The sequence below is a fragment of the Hyalella azteca genome, unplaced genomic scaffold (assembly GCF_000764305.2).
Source record: "Hyalella azteca isolate HAZT.00-mixed unplaced genomic scaffold, Hazt_2.0.2 contig6183, whole genome shotgun sequence".
Lineage (NCBI taxonomy): Eukaryota > Metazoa > Arthropoda > Malacostraca > Amphipoda > Hyalellidae > Hyalella > Hyalella azteca.
In genome coordinates, this window is record NW_025936351.1 from 1 (window position 1) to 20088 (window position 20088).

Consider the following 20088-nt stretch of genomic DNA (forward strand, 5'->3'; position numbering starts at 1 on the left):
CTCCAAAACATATGATGGTTGTCACTAAAATATTCCTTTCTGTTTCAGGTATGTTTTTCCCAATCTTTTTTTATAGTAAATTCACTTAACCCAATTAAAATGGTTTGAAATTACAAGCCATCTTGTAAGCTTACAGATACGGAAAAAATGCTATAAGGCTGCTGATATAAAGCTTGCTGTGCACAAGGTAGTTGAAATGCTCAATGGCCTGTTCATGGATACGGTAATATTGCATCAATAATCTGGTAATTAATGTAGGTATATGGTAATATCATATCAATAAAGGAAAAACAAGTAAAAATCACAGAAAATGTCATTTATTCTATCTCTACATCATCTACAATGAAAGAGGAGGACTTCAGAGTACTGTTTGTAATGGATGAGTACACTCTGCATGCTTCAAATGTTTTAAATTAAATTTTATTCCAAGTGTCCCGAGTAGCTCCGTTCGATGGGGCTACTCGGGACACTCTTTTTTTGCTTCTGGCACTTTACAAATAGCATATGGAATTTTTTTGGAGAAGCCATGCGATAGCCCTTGCAAAGAGCTCTGAAATGAACCTAAACTTGTTTATGAAATGTTTTTGGTAAGAAGTTATGAATGAAAAACATTTGAAATTGTCCCGAGTAGCCCCAGTTGACAGTATCTTGTGATTAGATGGTTAGACCCCAGAGTGCAGTGTTTGCAAGCAGAGTTGCCAAGCCCAAGTGGAAATTTCACTTCCACATCAGACATACTAAATTTTTGTACATGCGCGGAGTTACCCTATCATCATCATGCAGTATGGAATACTGTATAGGTAATATTTTATCATGTTAACATAACAAAATGTATCGAAAAACTTACCACATTACACCTTCCACCGAAGTGACCATTGAGACACAGATACATTCACTACACTGAGCTTGTCAGAAACTGTGGACAGCTACAGCCACGCTTCCTTTACCTCGCTTGCGAGTGGTTTGAAAACTGATACCAAGTCAGCGACTCCTCCCTCGAATACATACACTAGTCCATTGTCATGTATCCATATTGACAAATTCTTGTTTGTAATTAATATGTTGTAAAAAAATTATGTCAACTTTTGTCAAAAATTCTCACAATTTCACCAATACCAACAAAGTTCTCGAATCCACAGGAAATGATGGTATAAACTGCTAATCTTTCAGGGCATATGGGATTCTGGGAACGTTGTGCTGCCATGTTGACATTAGACAAGATGAGAAAATTGTTTCAAAAATTTAAACACCTATTGATACACTTCTAAATACAAATTTTTTCATGTTTTTGCCATATTATGTCAAATTTGTCTTAATAACTTCACTTAAAATCCTAAATCCTCTCCCATTGCAAGTTTTTGAATGTCTCGTGTCTTTAAGAAAATGTCCGTTGTTTAGAAGGGGGCAATTATTGCATTATGATTTCGATCTTAGAACTTCGTGTATGAGTATTTTAAATTCATAATATGATACACGAACAAATTAGACAGATATAATCAATATTATAGATAGATAAATAAGATGCAAAAATTATTGATAGGTTATGATAGAAGAAACAATATTTAAAAAATATAACTCAGTACTCACAGCAGTGAGTGACAGAGAGCACATTTTCTCGTAGACAAAAACTTGAGGTCACAGACAGACGGACATGGCGAGCACAATAGTGCATTTTTTCCATATACGAGAAAATGCGCTAAAAACAGTTGCTCAATTTATAGGACCAGCACCTGAACAAATAAGCACAAAATATTTGTGATTTCAATGCTCAATGTCTGCTAAAGTTATATTGCTTAGGACCAAATCTACACTCCTCTGGATCGCTTGCTGCAGCAAACATGCCTGTGGACCGGGCATGGATCAGGTAAGTTATGAATACCAGGAAAAATTATTCAAAACGGTTACACAACTTGGAGGACCAGCCCCTAAAGGAGTGAGCAAGTGGTATTAGTGATTTTAATGCTCATTGTTTGCTGTGGTTATATATACCAGTCGGTGGCAGAACAATGCAACATTTCTGCAGCAGCCCAGTGCCCGGGTTGGTTTAAACGGCCTTGGCAAGTATTTCTACAGTTGCTCCGGGTAGAAATAAACATTGAAGAAACAAAGGTAAAATTGTTGTCCATACATCCTAAATTATATGACAATGATTTGGTAAGTATTTTGCAAACCTTGTTTGTAACTGTTAATGGAAATGTCTACACAGAACTGTTCTTGAATACATTTGTGAAAACTAAAGTTCTGTAATCAATAGAGCCTTTGAAATGAAAAAATCATTAAATTTAAAATATTTAGTTATATGAGTGAGATCATCAATAATCATAGAAGCTGTAAAAAAATCATTGTTCTTTATATGAAAGAATGTTTTTAATTTAAAAGAAATCCAATACTTAATGTTTTCAGAAATACAATGCAAAAATTAATGATCCCTATTAGAATTCAACAGACGTGATGCTTTCACAATTTGCTTGATTGCAATTTTTTTGCAAATTGCTTGATTGAATGCAGTGCAGAAATTCAAAATCACCTAGGAGTATGAATTTAAATTCCATGACTGGAGAAGATTTCAAAATTTATTGTACTATCACGGAAGCTTGATATACGCTTTTTGTTCTTTCAATGAACGGAGTATATTTAGGTTCTATTGTCCATAACAGGTAGAACAATGCAACATATTGGCAGCCATCCTACGAGTGGTTGACGGCTTTGACTCTTGATACCACTGTAAAAATATTGTGGTATAAAACATCATTCAAAAGTTTCAATGCAAAGATTCTTATTTAAAGGATAATAAATTGATCCTACCTACAGATATAAATGAACATCATTCAATTTACATTATTTTAAAAGATTTTCATGAATTTGCATTAGAATATTTCTTTTGAAATCAACCGCTTGTTTGTTTTTGAAATCAACCATGTTTGTCAACAAAATGATTTGTTTAAATTTTAGGCTTCCAAAAATATTTCAAACCTCTATCAGAAATATCATAATTAATCATTATCTTGCATCGAGCATATGAATATTATGCACCTGGCCAGGATAGTCAGTTGCGTGCTGGCTTTTGTTGTGATATGTAGTCTTACTCTGAATCACATGTTTAGTGTGCAACATGGAGAAGTCTTCTTGGCAGCATAATCACGGTTGTTGTGAATTGTAATTACTTTATGAAGTTTAGTTCATTGCAGTCAACTCAAGAGACAAATCTTTGCTAATACTTTTTATAATTTTAATTGTTGATTGAAAGATGCAGGCACGCAACTTCCAAGTGATTACTTTAAAGAAACTTAGCATACCCATATGTGTTTTAAGCTTTTAAGAAGTTCATATTTTTGCCTCAAATAACGTTGTTGGATCAAAAAAGTGGTCTAGGCGTATCGGAAATAATATATGAACTGTCAATTTTAGAATTCCATCATGACCCTATGGCAGATGAGTGCGGATTTGGGAAGAATATCTACATTCAACCACAGAATTGGGTAAATCTCTTGAAATATAATGCATCACTTCCACAGAACTATAAACGTTGTTGCATGACGATGCGAGGACGACATACACAGGTTTTGTACCAGGCTATAGAGTAAGGCCTTTTAGCTCGAGATATTAGCATCTTTTGAAAATCTTTACCAACCACCCCTACCTTACATTGGCGTATTTTGAGGATCTTCATCAGCCATCTCGACCTTACATCGGCGTCCTGTCGCAATCGCTGCGGTCTCGAAGGTGCGGCGCGAGCGTCAGAGGCCCATCATGGGATATACACCATCACGCCAGCCGCCAGGAAAGAAAATTGCCAGTATGTCTGCTAGAAAAACGAAAGTGCATCTCTGACTGATGCCAGACAATCGATACTGAGGCGCGGGCTTTATGATCGATTTGGCCAATGCCTGATGACCAACAATGTTGAATGCACTTGCGCGATCAATGCGGCTGTTGCTCAATGATCGACGTAGACGCCAGCGCTTTACGATCAATGATCGACACAGATGCACGCATTTTACAATCAATGTGGCCGATGCTCACGCTTTGCGAACGATGCGGCATGATTGACGTGGATGCACGCATTTAACAATCTATGTGACCGGTGCCCAATGATCGATTCTGACACTCCCAATTCGTGAACAATGCGGAATGATTGACATGGATGCACACATTTTACAATCAATGCGGCCAATGCCCAATGATCGATTCCGGCGCTCACGCTTCATGAATGATGTGGCATGATTGACATGGATGCACACATTTTACAACGGATGTGGCAATGCCCAATGATTGATTCGTTGCTCGCGCTTTGCAATCAGCGCTGCCATTGCCTGATGATTAACACTTACACACCCACTTTACTACCAATGTTGTTGATACCTGATTATTGACACGGATGCATGCATTTTACAATCAATGTGGCCGATGCATAACGATCAATTCTGATGCACGCGCATTACAATCAATTTGGCATAAAACACATTATAGGAACACAACACATTATAACACAATACGTAACACAAAACTACGCATTATAACGCCGCATTTTATAACACAGCATGTACCATGAAGTGTACTAATTAATTTAATTTAATAAAATTTTATTTATAGTTGAAAATTTTGATCAAAATTTTCATATAATATTTTTAAAATTTAATTTAATTCTACAGCTGCAGCTGGTGAAAATGAGCCTCAGAGGAACAAAGGTAAAATTGTCATCCAGACATTTCAAAAGCTATGAACTTAATTCATAAGAAATGGTTGTGAACTGTATTAATTGCACTGTTAAAAAATAACCAATATAACTTATTAACTTAGTTTGAATCACCCTGCTCATCTATAAAAGTAAAAGCAATGAGAGGAGATCCAGAAAGGCCACAAAGAGTCAACAGGAAGTTAGGGAAGAAGCGTGCCTTTGACAACTGAACAAGCTAGTGGCTGCCAGCAGGAGTCAAACAGGGCAGGATGGGGCATTGGCTGAGAGCAAGCTCCTGACTGACTCCCATGTGCGGATATTTGTTTATGAAGTTGTGATGGAGATTTGTATCTGGCATTGTGCATATTTTTCATTGTCATATTGTGCATTATTTTTATTGTGATACTGGTATTGTGCATATTTTTGATGGTGGTAGTGTTGACATTCTTTTGCACTGGTGGCATGAACTGGAAAGTTAGAAAGAGAAGCCAAGGAAAGATGACTCATGACTGAGCAACCTAGGATGGTAAGTCATTGTAATTTTTTCAATCACTGACAATATCATGCGATAAATGGAATTAATTGAGCAATTTCACCGTTTAAATCTTAATTTTTATGTTGATCAATTATGAAACATCTCGGTGGAGTTGTGAAGGGCTCATGGGGTCAGATTGTTCTTTCTGAGCAGGGAATGTTTAAACCTTGTTTAAACCAGTGCAAAGGGCCTTGCGACGAGTTAAAAATTTCTGGATTGAAAAATGGCAGATGTGGATCAAAAAGAATATATGAACCATAATTTTTAGGATTCCATCCTGCATACCAATTATTTGAGGCCAGATTTTAAAGAAGCAAAACCAACTTTGTTCAATGGAGAAGTTTATTTGAAATGTCCAGATGCAGTCCAAATTATAGACATCACCCTTATAGTAGGTATGTGCACAAGCACAAACCATGTGTGGATCACAACAAAACTACCAAAATGGTGGACTTCAGCCCAACATTGTGGCGGTGCAGGAGGCATTTCGTTTTAAAGTCCCTCCAAATAAATTGGGGGTAGCTTAATTTGATTGACATGTGTTTGGAAAAGAACAAAGAAAAATTTGAATATTACCACACCAATAGGCACCATCTTTTTTGAGAAATTTCTGTCACGTACTTGACTGGCAATTTGGCTGGGATTCGCAAAGAGTACCAGTGTACCACTTTGTGCTAAAAATAAACTTTGACATTCTATCAGGCTGGTAATGAAAGATAACATGAAATTAAGAATATAGTTCTTAGAGCATACTCTCAGAATTTCAGAGCTCTGCAGTTAGTTGCATGGTGATTTCTAGAAGTTGCAAAAGGCAATTCTTGAGTGATAATGCCCATGCCGCATGCAGATGGCAATAGCAGTGCTGTAGTTCATGATCAGTCATGCAGTAATAATTCAATGATGTGAAAGTGCCTTTCCGTTTCAGTTCATATTTCAATGTTAAGGAGTTTATTGAATATAATTGACTGACCAGGACAATTGAACAGTTACAAAGGCATTGTTACATGAAATCATTTACTTGCATCTACCTCCTGGTCTACTTACTAGGGAAATTTGTCAAGTGCGCTTGTCAGCCTAGGGACCTCAGCTGCGATGCAATTGCATTTGGTAATGCGGTACTACTAGTACAGTTATTATAAATTTATTGTTATTATAATTATTTAAAATTTAATATTATAATTTTGTAACATTTTTAATTATCTTTAACTTCTCACTATCATTTATTATTATCATTTACTTATCATTCATCTATCTTATAATTAATGCATCAGCCAACCCATGTGCATAATTAATTCACTTCTCATTTATCAATAATTTATCATAAATTTATCATTTATTCATCATTCATAAATCATTCATATATCTTTCATTTGACATTTATTCATCATTTACATACATATCATTTATTTTCTTATTTGTTGTTTATTTATCACTTATTTATCAAACTGGAATCAATTTTGTTCAATCCTGCCTTTTGGTAAATTTGAATCATTCGTATCTATCAGTCACATCTCTTTCCCCCACCCACCTGTAGTTAAAGTCTCAATCAAAAGGTTTTATTTTAGTTAGAATAAATAGCATACAAGTGCTTTCTAATTGTCTATAATCTTTGAAAGTGGCTTGTAGGAAATGTAGAAATGGTGTTTTAAAAAAATGGCAAAAATTTGTCCATTTTTGGGATGTAACTGAATAGAGGAAATTTTTTTAGCTCTTTCACTTTTATTTGTACTCAATACAAATTTGTATTTTTTTGTATATTTTTCTTTTTTCAAATGTGTGGTTTTCATTATGATTGAAGAAAGAAATATTTTAGGTTCACATACATATTTATAGCAGTAAACTGGAGCCCAAAGTGAGTTCTCATAACTTCTGGTACAGGGAGTTTGCCCAGTTCAGTCAAGTCCTGCCCAAGCTGGATGCTGGAGGACTTAAGGCAAGCTGGATGTCCTTCTCTTTCAGTCAACATCAAGAACAAAAATAGTAGATTTTCCAAGAATTTAAGGGGGTCATCTATTCCTAAAAAAAATTCTAGATTTACTGACCAATCTTTCTGAAACTTCATCTACACATGTAAACAAAATTTTTTCCTCTGATCATAATAAAAATTATACATCTGAAAAGAGAAAAAATCTAGAAAAATGCCTTACAAATTTAAGAGGAATGCAAATAAAAGTGAAAAAGTTGAGAATTTTTACCTTTATTCAATTATATCCCAAAAATGGACCAATTTTTTAAACTTTTTTGGGAAAACTATTATTTCTAGATTTCCTATGAGCCAATTTATAGATTTTAGCACCATTGGAAATCTTACAGGCTATTCATTCTAACTAAAATAAAACATTGTGGTTGAGACTTGGACTGCAGGTGGGTGGGGGAAACAGATATCAATTGATAGATATGATTATGAATAGTATAAATTCCCCAAAAAGCAGAATTGAACAGAATAAATTCCAGTTTCAGGGTTTTGGCACCATAAGTGAGCTTTAAAAATGTAAAATTTACATATCCATTGCATGAAGGCATTGAAGATAGATGGATGGGGCCATTGGGGCAGGGGTTACAACTTAAAATTAGATAACTTATAAAAAAATCAACACACAATAAAACTTCAACAAAAACAGTAAGAACAGCAAAAATGCCTACTTAATTTTTTTTGTGAATACATCTTGATCATGGATGCTCCTAACTCCAAACTCAGTGATCTTGAATGAAGGCTTGGACAAAGTCAAAGTAGTTGAGACATCAGTTGTGTCAGGGGATCAGTTGTGCCCTGTCTCTCCTGAATATGTTAATAATGTTCAACATATTAATTTATACTATTAATAATATTATTAATAATTAATAATAATGATATTAATTGACATGTTTAGATTTTAGATTGACATGTTTAGTCTGTGTAAAAGTAAAATCGTCCTGATCAGTAAAATATATGCAATAAAGTTCTCAACGTTGAAATGTGAGCTGAAACACTAACAGGAACTTGGAAGGCACTTCCACATCACTGAGACTGAATCAATTGCTATGAGTACTAGTATGAAGTAGTACCGCTTCACTAAATGCCATTGCAGCTGCCATTCACGTAAGCATTGGACTCGTATTTTTTGCAACTTGCACCATCACTATGCAAATATTTTCAAAACTCTAAAATTTTGAGAGCATGCTCAAATAACTGTTGGCTTGTTTTCTCACCATCTTTCACTAACTTCTCAATATGCTATCAAAGTTTTTTTTAGAACAAAATGGCACCTATTGAAGTTGCTGCCAAGCAAGAAGACAACAGAAATTTCTCCAAAAACAAGATGGCGTTGTCCTAATTCAATTTTTTGTTCGATTCCAAACACAAGCTGCTCAAATTAAGCTACCAGTTGGGCAGGACTTTTAAAACTAAATCCCTCTCGTGCATGGAAGCAAAAACTACCTGTCCCCTGTTTTGGTTGTTTTGTTGTGGTCCGCGATTGGTTTGTGCATATACCTAACATGTGTAAAACACAAATGCAAAAACTTTTTGTCGATGAATTTTTTTATTTAATGAAGGAAAATGTAAAAAGCAATGGGAAAAAGGGACGTGTGAAAATCTATCTCCTTTTTTGATATACAAGCTACAATATTGAGACTCAATTTAATTTATAATGAATTAATTTAATCTTATAATATCTAAGATTATAGAAATATAAGGTATATCAGGACAGTCGTCCCACATTTCATAAAAATGTTGTAGCAGCTAACCTTAGCAAAATTTGCAAAGCTAAAAATAGTAGCATAAAGTTCAAAACATATTTACTATCTATGTAGCATAAAGTAAATTAAGAAACCATACATTTACTTCCTCTAAAAAATCCTTGAAGAAAATTAAAAAAAGTGAGATTTTGGGAAAGTACCTCTGCTAAGGTCTGTAGCGAAAAAATTATTTGTCAAATTAAAAAATTTTACTTACATAAAAGTTGCACACAGGTGTTAACTTAAGAATGTGATCAAAGAAATTTGCAAATCTCATTGAACAAAAAAATGGCAGCCATTTCCACAAAACGGGGTAATGAGGAACACTCCCTGGGGTAATAAGAGACACCCCCTGGGGTAATAAGAGACACCCCCTGGGGTAATAATGGGCACCCCCCCAGGATAAGGGACACCCCTAAAAATGCATTTACAGTAAAACATTGATTAGCAAAGGCTCCAGTTAACAAAATATCAATTTACCAAAAAATTTTGATTGCATTTATTTCACTCAGTAAATAAATTTTGCTTAATGAAATATTAATGAAAACTCGGTCATCACAAAATTGTGCATAGAATGTTGCAGATAGAATTGTGCACCGGGCAACATAGAATGAAAAGTAATTAACCTAAACTATGATTTATTTCTCCAAAAAATATGATAGTGTCACTAAAATATTCCTTCCTGATTCAGATATGTTTCTTATGATCTTTTTTGTTGTTATAGTGAATTCACTTGACCCAATTGAATGGTGTGAAATTACAAGCCATTCTGTAAGCTTACAGATACAAAAAAAATGTAATATATACGGCTGCTGATATGAAGCTTGCAATGGACAAGGTCATTGTAAATGATCAATGGCATGTTCATGGATACGGTAATATCACATCAATAATACAGTAATGTATGGCTATGGTAATATCATACCAATAAAGGAAAAATAAGTAAAAATCACAGAAAATATCATTTACTCCACATTTACATTATCTATGAAGGAAGAGGAGGACTTAAGAGTACTGTTAGCAATAGATGAGTACACTCTGCAAGCTTCAAACGTTTGAAAATTAATAAAATTATGTTTTATTTCAAGTGTTGCAGATTACTACATTCTCAGGGGTAATTTAGGACGCTTTTATTTTGCATCTGACACCTTAAAAATAGCAAATAAATTTTTCAGAGATGCCATAGGATAGCCCCTGGAAAGAACTTTAAAATGAGTCCAGGCTTGTTTATGAAATGGTTCATGGTAAGAAGTTATTAATGAAACATGTTCCTAACCATCCTTTAACTTCTTCTTCAAAACCATACCCCGTTTGATAGTATAGTATATAGTATAATCCAAATAATATTAAATGAAAAAAGGGCTTTAAGAGTTGCTAGACATTTGCTTTACAACTCCAATGATATGTCTCATGAGGTTGTAATTCACAATCTAAAAAGGGGATAAAGTATTAAGGTGATGTAAAATGGAAATTTAAATTGTTCAGGAGTGGAAAATAATTCAGAAAGGTTAAAAAAAGTATAAGAAATAAATTTGCTCAACAATGTATACCCAGCTTTCCTATAGTTATTTTGTGCATTGAGGGTGCCATCATGCACCACATGACATATTGTTATCAAGTTTCATGCAAATAATTTGTAAATATCATTTTTATTGAAGAATTCTTCATAAAAATGCAATAGACATTCCTTTTATTTTATTCAAATTTAATACTGTCTCTTACAAAACCAAGCATGCACCTGTATACTGTTTGCTGCCTTTGATGCACTTTGCACATAAGTAAAAAATGATCTCAAAACCAACTAAAATAATGCAAACAATAATCTATAATGTCATTTTCCTAAATGTCATTTTTCCTAAATGTAATTTTTCCTAAATAAATCTTTGTAAATATTGTTAAAAAATGTCCATTTTCCATAAATTTGAAACTTTCTCATTCAAAACCTAAAGCACGCACTTACATGCAGTGTGCTGCTTTTGCAACATCTTTCCTGCAGCTCAAAATGAGCTCAAAAAATGGCAAAGAAAACACTTATTTTATTTCTGATATGGATGACCCTAACAATTTACCATATGACCAGCTCAATGTTTTTAGGATGGTTCTACAACTGTAATTGTTCAATGTAACTTGCCAAACTAATTTTGTGTTACATTAACTAAAGATTTTAAAAGTGCTACGTGCTGGTAATCTTAAACAATCATCACATGCCATCATGGAAAGCAATGCATTCAAGTGCTGGGTTGTCCTACACCAACTCCCTGCATCTGCTGTGGGTAGGGGCTGGTGTGCCATACCAAGCCTTGCTCAAGCTGGTGCAGATGTTGGCAAAGTTACGTTAAAAGGTGAGCATGCCTTTTTTCTGAAGATCAATCTATAAATTCAATGTCATTGCTTTATTTAGTAGTGATGTCTATAGTTTAAACCAGACTGAACTTTTTGAAAGATCAAAGAATTACAGTAAAAGATTAACTGATGTTTACAATAGATTCTGAATCATAAGATCGGTGTATTTATGTAGTGGGCATATATCTTTGTAGGGGGAGATATTATTGCCTGAGGTTTTTAATGCAACCTAGCACGATAATAAAATTTTATGACTGGAAGAATACCTTGGTCCAAAATTTTTATTGTGCAGTTTCAGATGCAGTTGCTCACTCTTCAGTTCTCAAACTTCCAACTGAGCAAATTAAAGAGGAGTTGATGGAGGTCATATATATAAAGGAGGAACCATTTGGTGCTGGTGCTACAACCCTGGTTGTAGTGGCCAGCAAGATATATCTCCCTCATCCAGAAAGGCACTGAGGAAAGCAAGCACTCCCATCAACCCTGGTTGTAGTGGCCAGCAAGATATATCTCCCTCATCCAGAAAGGCACTGAGGAAAGCACGGTGTGAACTTACACAAGTTGTAACAATGATAGATAAAGCATTAAGAGATGATCAATCATATCAAAATGTAAAAAATTTGATCATGGAAGATAAAGCAGCTATCCCAAGAAATTTACGTCAATACCTAAAACAACATTTCAATGTAATGAACAGAAGCAGCATGGAAACACCAAAGGCAACAAATGAATGGCTGAAGAAACATGTAATTTATAATGAAAATCAAGGAATTGTCCCCTTCCCTGTTCTTGAGTCGTATGATTGTGATGAAATATTCAGTTATTTGGTGAGATCTAAAAACACGATAAACTTGCAGCGAAAAAGTCTAATGGCAGACCATATTCACTTTGGATATTTCCTAGAACTATTCTGTGAAAAACACCACAATGAATATGTAAGTGGAACAAAAAAATCTACCGCACGAACTGTGCTAAAGGAACAACTAGGCTTCAGCATCTCCCACTCGAATCGACTTCGATGGATTGGTAAACTTGGATATCATTATCAGAAACTCATGAACTTATCACTTTCTCTTAATGCACTTTTCCGTAAACAGAGGCAGATTACAAAATTATTCAAACATCATCCCATTCTAGCCAATGAGTGGAAAATAGAAAGTTACTAACTTGTTCAGAGGAAATGCATTCCAAATGTGTGAATTTTGAGGTCATTAGCTTGCATTAATTGAGCATAAGCTAAGATTCTCTTCATTGGTGACATAAGAGAACCACAGCCTGCCTGCATTGCTTCCGTTCCTGGGCAGGTACTTTAAAAAAATTACTAAGTGGATGTCACTTCTTTGAACTTAAGCACAAGTTGTCTAGCATACGCACAGCAACTTTTGACATCTTCAAAACTTTTATATGCACAACTTGGCTAAAACCATGCTTTCAAACCACGTTGCATATCAGCCAATCACGAGCTTGCTTGCATCCTTTGTTTACATTATGAGTCACATGATGCCACAGTTCTATAATCAGTTATTTATACATTTTTTGCTCTTTTTAGGAATCTTAAATGTTTTTACTTAAAAATTTCAATGACAAATGCTTTTTCAAGACAGCAAAACTATTTTTTTTATAAAGGCCTCCCACACTCATCATTTCAACAAAAAGGAAATTAATTTTATTAAGTAAAAACAGGGAATGGTTTCATGTCAATGATCAGGGCCCCGACCTTAACACCTCTGATGGTGGCCTACACCGACTCCGAGGGTCACTGAGCTGTTACGCGAGCGAGGAGCGGGCCCACGTCGAACTTTTCTCTGACTGCTGTTAGGATGCTAGCTGCATTGCCTCTCTGCACAGTCAAACCCAACCTTTGCTCCAACCATAGAATCTCTCTACGTTCGCCGGACAATTCAGTAATGCGATGGCCAATCTGTGATATTAAAGGACCAGTCGTTTCACCATATGTGCCCGTTGTTTCTAATGCGACTGGCTCAAACGATACCGAGCTGCCAACGCCGCGTATTTACGTCTCTTGCTATCCTCCGCCGCACGAGCCGCAAACCCAGCAGAAATAGCCGAATTATTGACGTGCGACTCAGCAAAAGTGTCGACGCAGGTTGCATCCCAGCACAAACACCTCCCATTAGAAAATGGGAAAACGGTTCAACGGGTTCAAGGCATGAAGGAACGCCAGCGCTCCGAAGAGCCCTCCTGATCACATCGTTCAGAGCCGAGTGTCTTGGATGTCGCCCAGCGCTGTACTTACAAGAAAGGCCATGCAGTCCTCGTACATCCATCTGCTATTGCTATTATCTAAAACTATTATCTAATGTTATTCTCAAACTTTCAACTGAGCAAATTAAAGAGGAGTTGATGGAGGTCATATATATAAAGGAGGAACCATTTGATGTAGGTGCTCACTCTTCAGTCCTCAAACTTTCAACTGAGCAAATTAAAGAGGAGTTGATGGAGGTCATAGATATAAAGGAGGAAACAACATTATAAACAAAGACTACAATTTTTGTGAATTCATTGTTTAGTTCCACCAATTGGACTCATTTTCTATTGATGCGCGTTGAGAAAAAATTCATTTGCATGACTAATGTAATTCCTTAGGTATAAAATAGGACATTTTTCTGAATAAAAATTAGATGATTTATGTTAAAATGATACTGGAGTCTATACACTAGTATGATACTGGAGTCTAGACAGTAGTAACTAAATGATTCCCAAATCGCTTCACTCGCTAAAAAGTGGTTTGTAACTCCACTTGCGCAACCTCTGAATCGTTGCAAAGTTACATCCAACTTATTGCTTGTAGCTTTACACAAAATGTTTTGAAGGTACCATCATTTTGGGTTACACGCAAAAAGTACAGCGCCCAACACTTTGAAAGTACAGCCTTTGGTCAACAGCTGCCTATTACTGTACAATCCAACAACATTACTCAGCACATTATTATTAGTAACATGCAACTTGCTCGAGCCCATGATCTATAGCAAATTATTACAGAGGCTTTGCAATTGCCACTGGTTGCCTGTCAGAGACCACCACTGCCATGCTTTGAATGGACTTTCATAATATCTCCCATCAAGAACGTAGCCTATAACACTTCTTGATGTAACATTATCAGTCGCAAGCCACCAGACAGATCACATCCATTGAATTAGATCAATCAGCCCACAGGAAAGTAGCCTGACGTAGTATGGCCCAGCATCATCTGCCTATACAACAAAAAATTCTACACCACCCGGATGAAGCGCGCCGGAGCCTTGCAGTGAATATGATGCCCACCACCGACCCATCCATATCTGTTCCGTGTGTCAAATTAGCCCACGGTCAAATGGCCACTCATTGAAGGACTATACATTTTTTAACAGAACTATGCTATCTGAAACCTAACCTCAGATGCTGTGAGCTAAAGGTGACTTTCTGGTGGTGCACAGCAGGATTCCTGCTGTTCCAATGGCGACCTAGGCTGATTGATCACAGTCTATTGTCCGCTGGTTACAGTTTGAGCTAAGGTCAGGGTATGAAGTGATGGTTGGATGTATGATTTGATGTAATGATCAGTGGTAGACAATGATTACACTCTGGGCTATTCCCTTCAGAATATGGTGGCGTAAAGCTGTTGATATTTAAAACAAGATGATGTCATGAACTGATTACTGATAGCAGGATTAATTCGTGGCTAATTGAGGGCCTTACGGAAATATGCTAGGCTTTGTATTCAGGGCTGATTGGTGCACGAAATTGGTGGTGCACAGTTGTGCTCCCAGTGCCATGTCTCAATTGCTGAAATTATGTTATGGAATGACACTCTCAACATGCATCACCAACTCATGTATCAGAGCAACCATTTATATTCAACATTAAACAGCAGTTCAAACTGAGTGAGTTGCTAATTGCATGCTAATAGGTATAATTTTTAGTGATTAACATTCATTGCAATCTTTTATATGTATTTCCTTCATAAATACTTAATGATCATCACTTGGGATTTTGTACATTATTTAGGTATGGACTCGTTGCACATTGCTCTCTTTATACCTTTAGCCTTTTGAATTCTAGGATATTTTGTTTATAACAACACAGCTTTGCTACAAATTCTCAAGGCCTACAAATTCTTGGATTGGTAAACCATATGTTTCATCTTTCATTTTATTGATTAAATTTTGTTTTTTTATCTGAATATAGGCAATGATCTTTGCAATATTTAATGTATCAAATAAGTCTTGAATAGAGTTGACATTCATGGAAATCATCAGTCTGAACATCATAACAAAGTGAATTGGCATTGGTAAGTAAAGCTTTGCTCAATTGCCATATTTTTTTTCTTTCGTTGTTATGAAATTCGAATGCTGATGATTTGCCTATATTTAGGATGCTTATTCCTACATGTATTTGGTTTATCAAACTTTAGCTTTTCTTTTTTAGAACATATTTGATTCTTGTAAAATATAGTTTGTTATCTAATCTCAATTCCTACTCAGTCTTGAACTTCAACTCTGTTTCTAATCTTCTCCATGGTTTTCCTGAATACACAATTATTTATCAGCTTGAATAAGTCTTTATCTAAGCCAGATTTTGCTTCTTGTCTTACATTGTTGTTTCCTGATCTACGTATGGCTTCATCTACGGATTTTTTTTATAAAATTCTAGTGTTCTAAAGATTTTCTATTATTTCAATATAAGTTCTCTGTTTAGTTTGAGATTGCTGTGATGGATTACATGGTTTTATCATTTACCAAGATGATGTGCAAACTTATGAACATCCCTTATTTTAATATTTTCTGGGGCTCGAGATAATTAATATGGTTGTCATGTAAGTCTTTTAGATAGCTGAAGTCAACTTGTAGAATGTAGCCTTCACTATCTTTGAATGGATCATTTTCTTTCAACCATCCAAAGACTCCTGTTGGTAGGCTTTGTGACATGGCCAAGCCATATAAATTATTTACATCCATGTGTGATGTATAATTACTCAATTTTTGAGGATCATAACTTGCAGGAATGAATTTGTTTATCATATTATGTTGATATCATTGAAACCCCTTTTCTAACACTTTTCTCAATGTATAATATCATATCCGAATTGTTTATCAAGTCTTATTCTATCTCAGTAATTTTTAATAGAGCATCAAATGATAGTTGCTGAGATTTGAAATAATGAGCTGGATATAATTTATACCTTATCAAACAGGCATCAAAAGTTCTCAAATACTTCTCTCAATAACAAGGTATCAACTTTTGGATGTTTTTCTCTTAAAAATATCCCAAACTTCTTAGGCATCTTCAAATTCTTTATGGAATATGTGTTTATCATTCACCGTGTTATAGAATTCATTTTATTTATTTAAACTAACCTAATTCATTTCATCATAGATATTGATGTAATAAAATTTATATGCCTATACTGCGTTTTTATCAAATCAATCGGTTCATTATAAGGAAAATATTTTCTACATTTTGCATACTCTGTTAAATTTCTCAACTATGCTTCTAATGATAAAAACTTATCTATGTATGTCCTGCCTTTATGGTTTGTGTGAAACTTGTATTTTTTATTGGTTTTGGGTATAGCATTTAATTCACCAGGCACTTTACATTGTTCTTTAATAAACAGATACAAATCATAATTGGATTTGTTATTCATAAATGCTGAAATGAAATTTGGATTTTTAATTCTTAAGTTACACTTAAGACGCACTGGACCTCCATAGTCTCCCATTAGGTGGTAGTTATCTCTAGCCTTGTAGTAATTTCTTCATGGCAGACACAACAAACTATAGAATTTGTGTTCGTGAAATTTTTCAACTGAGAAAACAACTTTCTTAGATATTGATTTAATGACTCGTACTCATATCTTTTTCTGCTTCTAGATATTTCGCCAATTTTTCAGGTGCATATTCACCATTATATAACTCCAACTTGAAGTACCTTTCATCTTTGCATTTAGCGTAACTACAGAAACTATTAGGCTCACGCTTTAGAATATATTGCCTATAATTCGAGGTTGGGTCTGGTTGATCTGAATCAATACTTGTTGGATTTGTTTGAAAGTCAGCATAAAAACAAAAAGATGTTTTATCAAACGATGGCTTAAATGGATGACAATTCTATTGGGTCAGCTATCTAATAAGCAAGATTTAATATGTGAAACACAATCACGGAATCTAAGAATTTAAAGTGGCTGCAATGCATTGGGTGAATGCATGGGTTTTGATTTTAATATTAACACATCAGGTTTGTGAATAGCTTGTGTCCAACAATTATGCAGGAGTTCATCAACCCCTCAAGGTGTTTCAGGCTTAGTTTTTATAATATATTTTTAGACACTATATATATATATACTTCTTACATGAATCAAACTTGTTTGCTGCTTGCCTATTATTATTATCATACATAATGTAATTCAGAGGAATGCAATATTCATTCATGTTGCATCTTCATGGTATTTCTTATAAAAAATTTTAAATTGCATTTGATTCTGAGAAGGGTTATGCAATTTTGAAACTCTTTGTTAAGTTTCATTTCTGTTGAATGTCTTATTGCAAGAGGTCATGCAGCATTGCTGTGAGGCTTGTTCATGCTTGACTAGATTATTGTGTTTTTATACACTGCTTGCTTTCTAAACAAAATTTTTTCATATAGCATTTTTTAACTGCCCAGCAATTCAGGTCATCATGTTTCTTGTAGTAATTATGTTTATTCTTTCCTCATACATTTATACAATGATGGCCATCTGATGTTTTGAAATTTATACTTAGACTGTTTTCTTACCTATCACATCAATTAATTTGTGCTTCTACAGCACAATTTTTACTGCACATGATCTGATAACAAATATAGAACAAATTTGAATACTTTCAGTATTTTGTTTTATTCACCTTGTTGATAATTGATTACAATACAGTTTCAGAGATGAAAAATAGGCCCTGCAGACCTTACCTGCTTTTCACAGTGCCAGCAACCTTGTTGCTGCTCAAATTTAATTCTCATAATTTGGAGATTTTTACTGAAACTTTACAACCACTAACTCAAGCTGAGAACCATCTAAGTTTGATTCATAGTATCTAATCCCTGAGTAGTTTTTTTCTAGTGTACACCAATTCAATAACTTTTTTCTTGGCTGGCTTGGCTGAAAGAAGCTCCAGCTGTTCCATTAGGCTAAACTTTCATTGATAATAGCAAGCTGAAGTCACAGTACATGGAATGCTAGAAGCGACCGACCTGGCTGAAAATATGCATAAACTACTGAAGTTATCTCTTTAGAAATTGTGTTAATATTCCTAAATTCTACTGGTTTAAAGATTAAATGTAAGAATGCAGTTGTTTTACTCTTAAACTTAATGAGCTACTTTGGAGAAGTCTCCTGTGCATCTTTAATACATCAGAAATAAAGAAAGCGTCACTTCAGATCAGTTTATAAATTACTCTGTTGGAACTGCCTACTATTGCTTAACACGTTGACTAGGATTGCTTCATCTTGTACTATTATTTCATTTTTTGTACTGTTTTTAAACAGGGTTGCCAGACGGTCATTTTTTCCGGACAAATTCCGTGATTTAGTTTTTCTCAATTGCATTGGCCGGCTAAAATTTATGATAGGGGTACTTCCTAATTAAATTTTAAATACTGCAAAAAGAAAATGAATGGAATTTTTATAGTGGAACCTACAAATAAACTAGTATATATTTTGAGTTATCGGCCTTTTTTGTTCTCAGATTTGGCCAATTTTAGGTAACCTGAATTATGTACCACTACATCCTGGAGAAATATATTTCGTGGTACGCATATGTACCACTTCGTAGTCAACGTGTTAAAAATAATATGTGGTAGTTTTTTCAACTGGAAGATATGTAGATGTTGAAATTAATTGTTTACTTGAATTCATGTCAGTAATAAAAAATTTTGCTGTTTGCCCTTGGAAATTCATTGGTAACTATAGATTTAATTGAACTAAATGGTAAGGAGAATGGTGAATAATATTCAAATTCTATCAACTCAAGGTTATTGCCTAGCATAAGTAATTGCTTCAGGCCTTGATGGTAAAGTGTTACAACACATTTTTAATACCACATTCCTATTCAATGTCAGATTTTAAATTTAAAAGTAAGTTTATGGAACTCTACCAAATACAAATAGGCAAAACATATCAATGATTACTTTTACAGAAAAAAATTCATGGCTCATATTGGAACCTGACAGATTTACCTTACTTATTTGCTCAGCCCCATTTTGAATGCTAGGAAATACTTGCATTAATCAGAACTGACTGTGATGAGACAACCACCAGAATTTGCTAGTAATTAAACCGAAATGGTAATAGAATATTGCCACTGTTATATACATGAAAGATTATTCTGACCACTATTTCTATTATTAGTGCAACGTTGATGTGTTGCTAGCTTTTACATTAGGAAACGCTGCTGGTGGCGCTGATGTCTCTGGGACATGCAGCTCGCTTGGATTGTTAGCTGCAGGTGCAGGCCAGCTGCGGCAGCTCATTTATCTAGAACATTTCCCTCAAAACTTCACCAATGCTCCCACTGTGAATATACGTGTGGTTCAGAGCGCCTGCTACAACAAGACACTCAAGCTCAACATATCCTGGTAAAACCTTGTCAACCCTCAGAGAGTAAACATGTTTTTTTGAATGTGACCTTGGTTGTAAAGGAAAAATTATTTTGAAATGTCATTTCCTTTTGATTCATACTCATAAATCAGAAAACACATTTCAATTTTCAAAATGTGCCGATGCCTGTGATCAAAAATAAGATCTGTCTCAAGATAAAAGATAAGAATAATGTCAAATGTCTTA

The 20088-nt window shown here is 34.8% G+C and overlaps 1 protein-coding gene across 1 annotated transcript; it reads left to right on the forward strand.

Annotated features, from left to right (window-relative positions):
- Window positions 1–10903: 10903 nt before the first annotated feature.
- Window positions 10904–14405, forward strand: LOC108675317. The gene is made up of 3 exons (XM_018163315.2): window positions 10904–11272; window positions 11566–11670; window positions 13678–14405. The coding sequence occupies exons 1-3, from the start codon at window positions 11143–11145 to the stop codon at window positions 13767–13769; spliced, it is 327 nt and encodes a 108-aa protein (XP_018018804.1). The 5' UTR covers window positions 10904–11142; the 3' UTR covers window positions 13770–14405.
- The last annotated feature ends 5683 nt before the right edge of the window (window positions 14406–20088 follow it).

Excerpts from the sequence above, each read along its gene's own strand:
- LOC108675317 (XM_018163315.2), top strand. The coding sequence starts at position 11,143 with ATGGAAAGCAATGCATTCAAGTGCTGGGTTGTCCTACACCAACTCCCT. Across the intron at positions 11,273-11,565 it reads TGGCAAAGTTACGTTAAAAG|TTTCAGATGCAGTTGCTCAC; the intron begins GTGAGCATGCCT and ends TTTATTGTGCAG. Across the intron at positions 11,671-13,677 it reads GGAGGAACCATTTGGTGCTG|GTGCTCACTCTTCAGTCCTC; the intron begins GTGCTACAACCC and ends CATTTGATGTAG.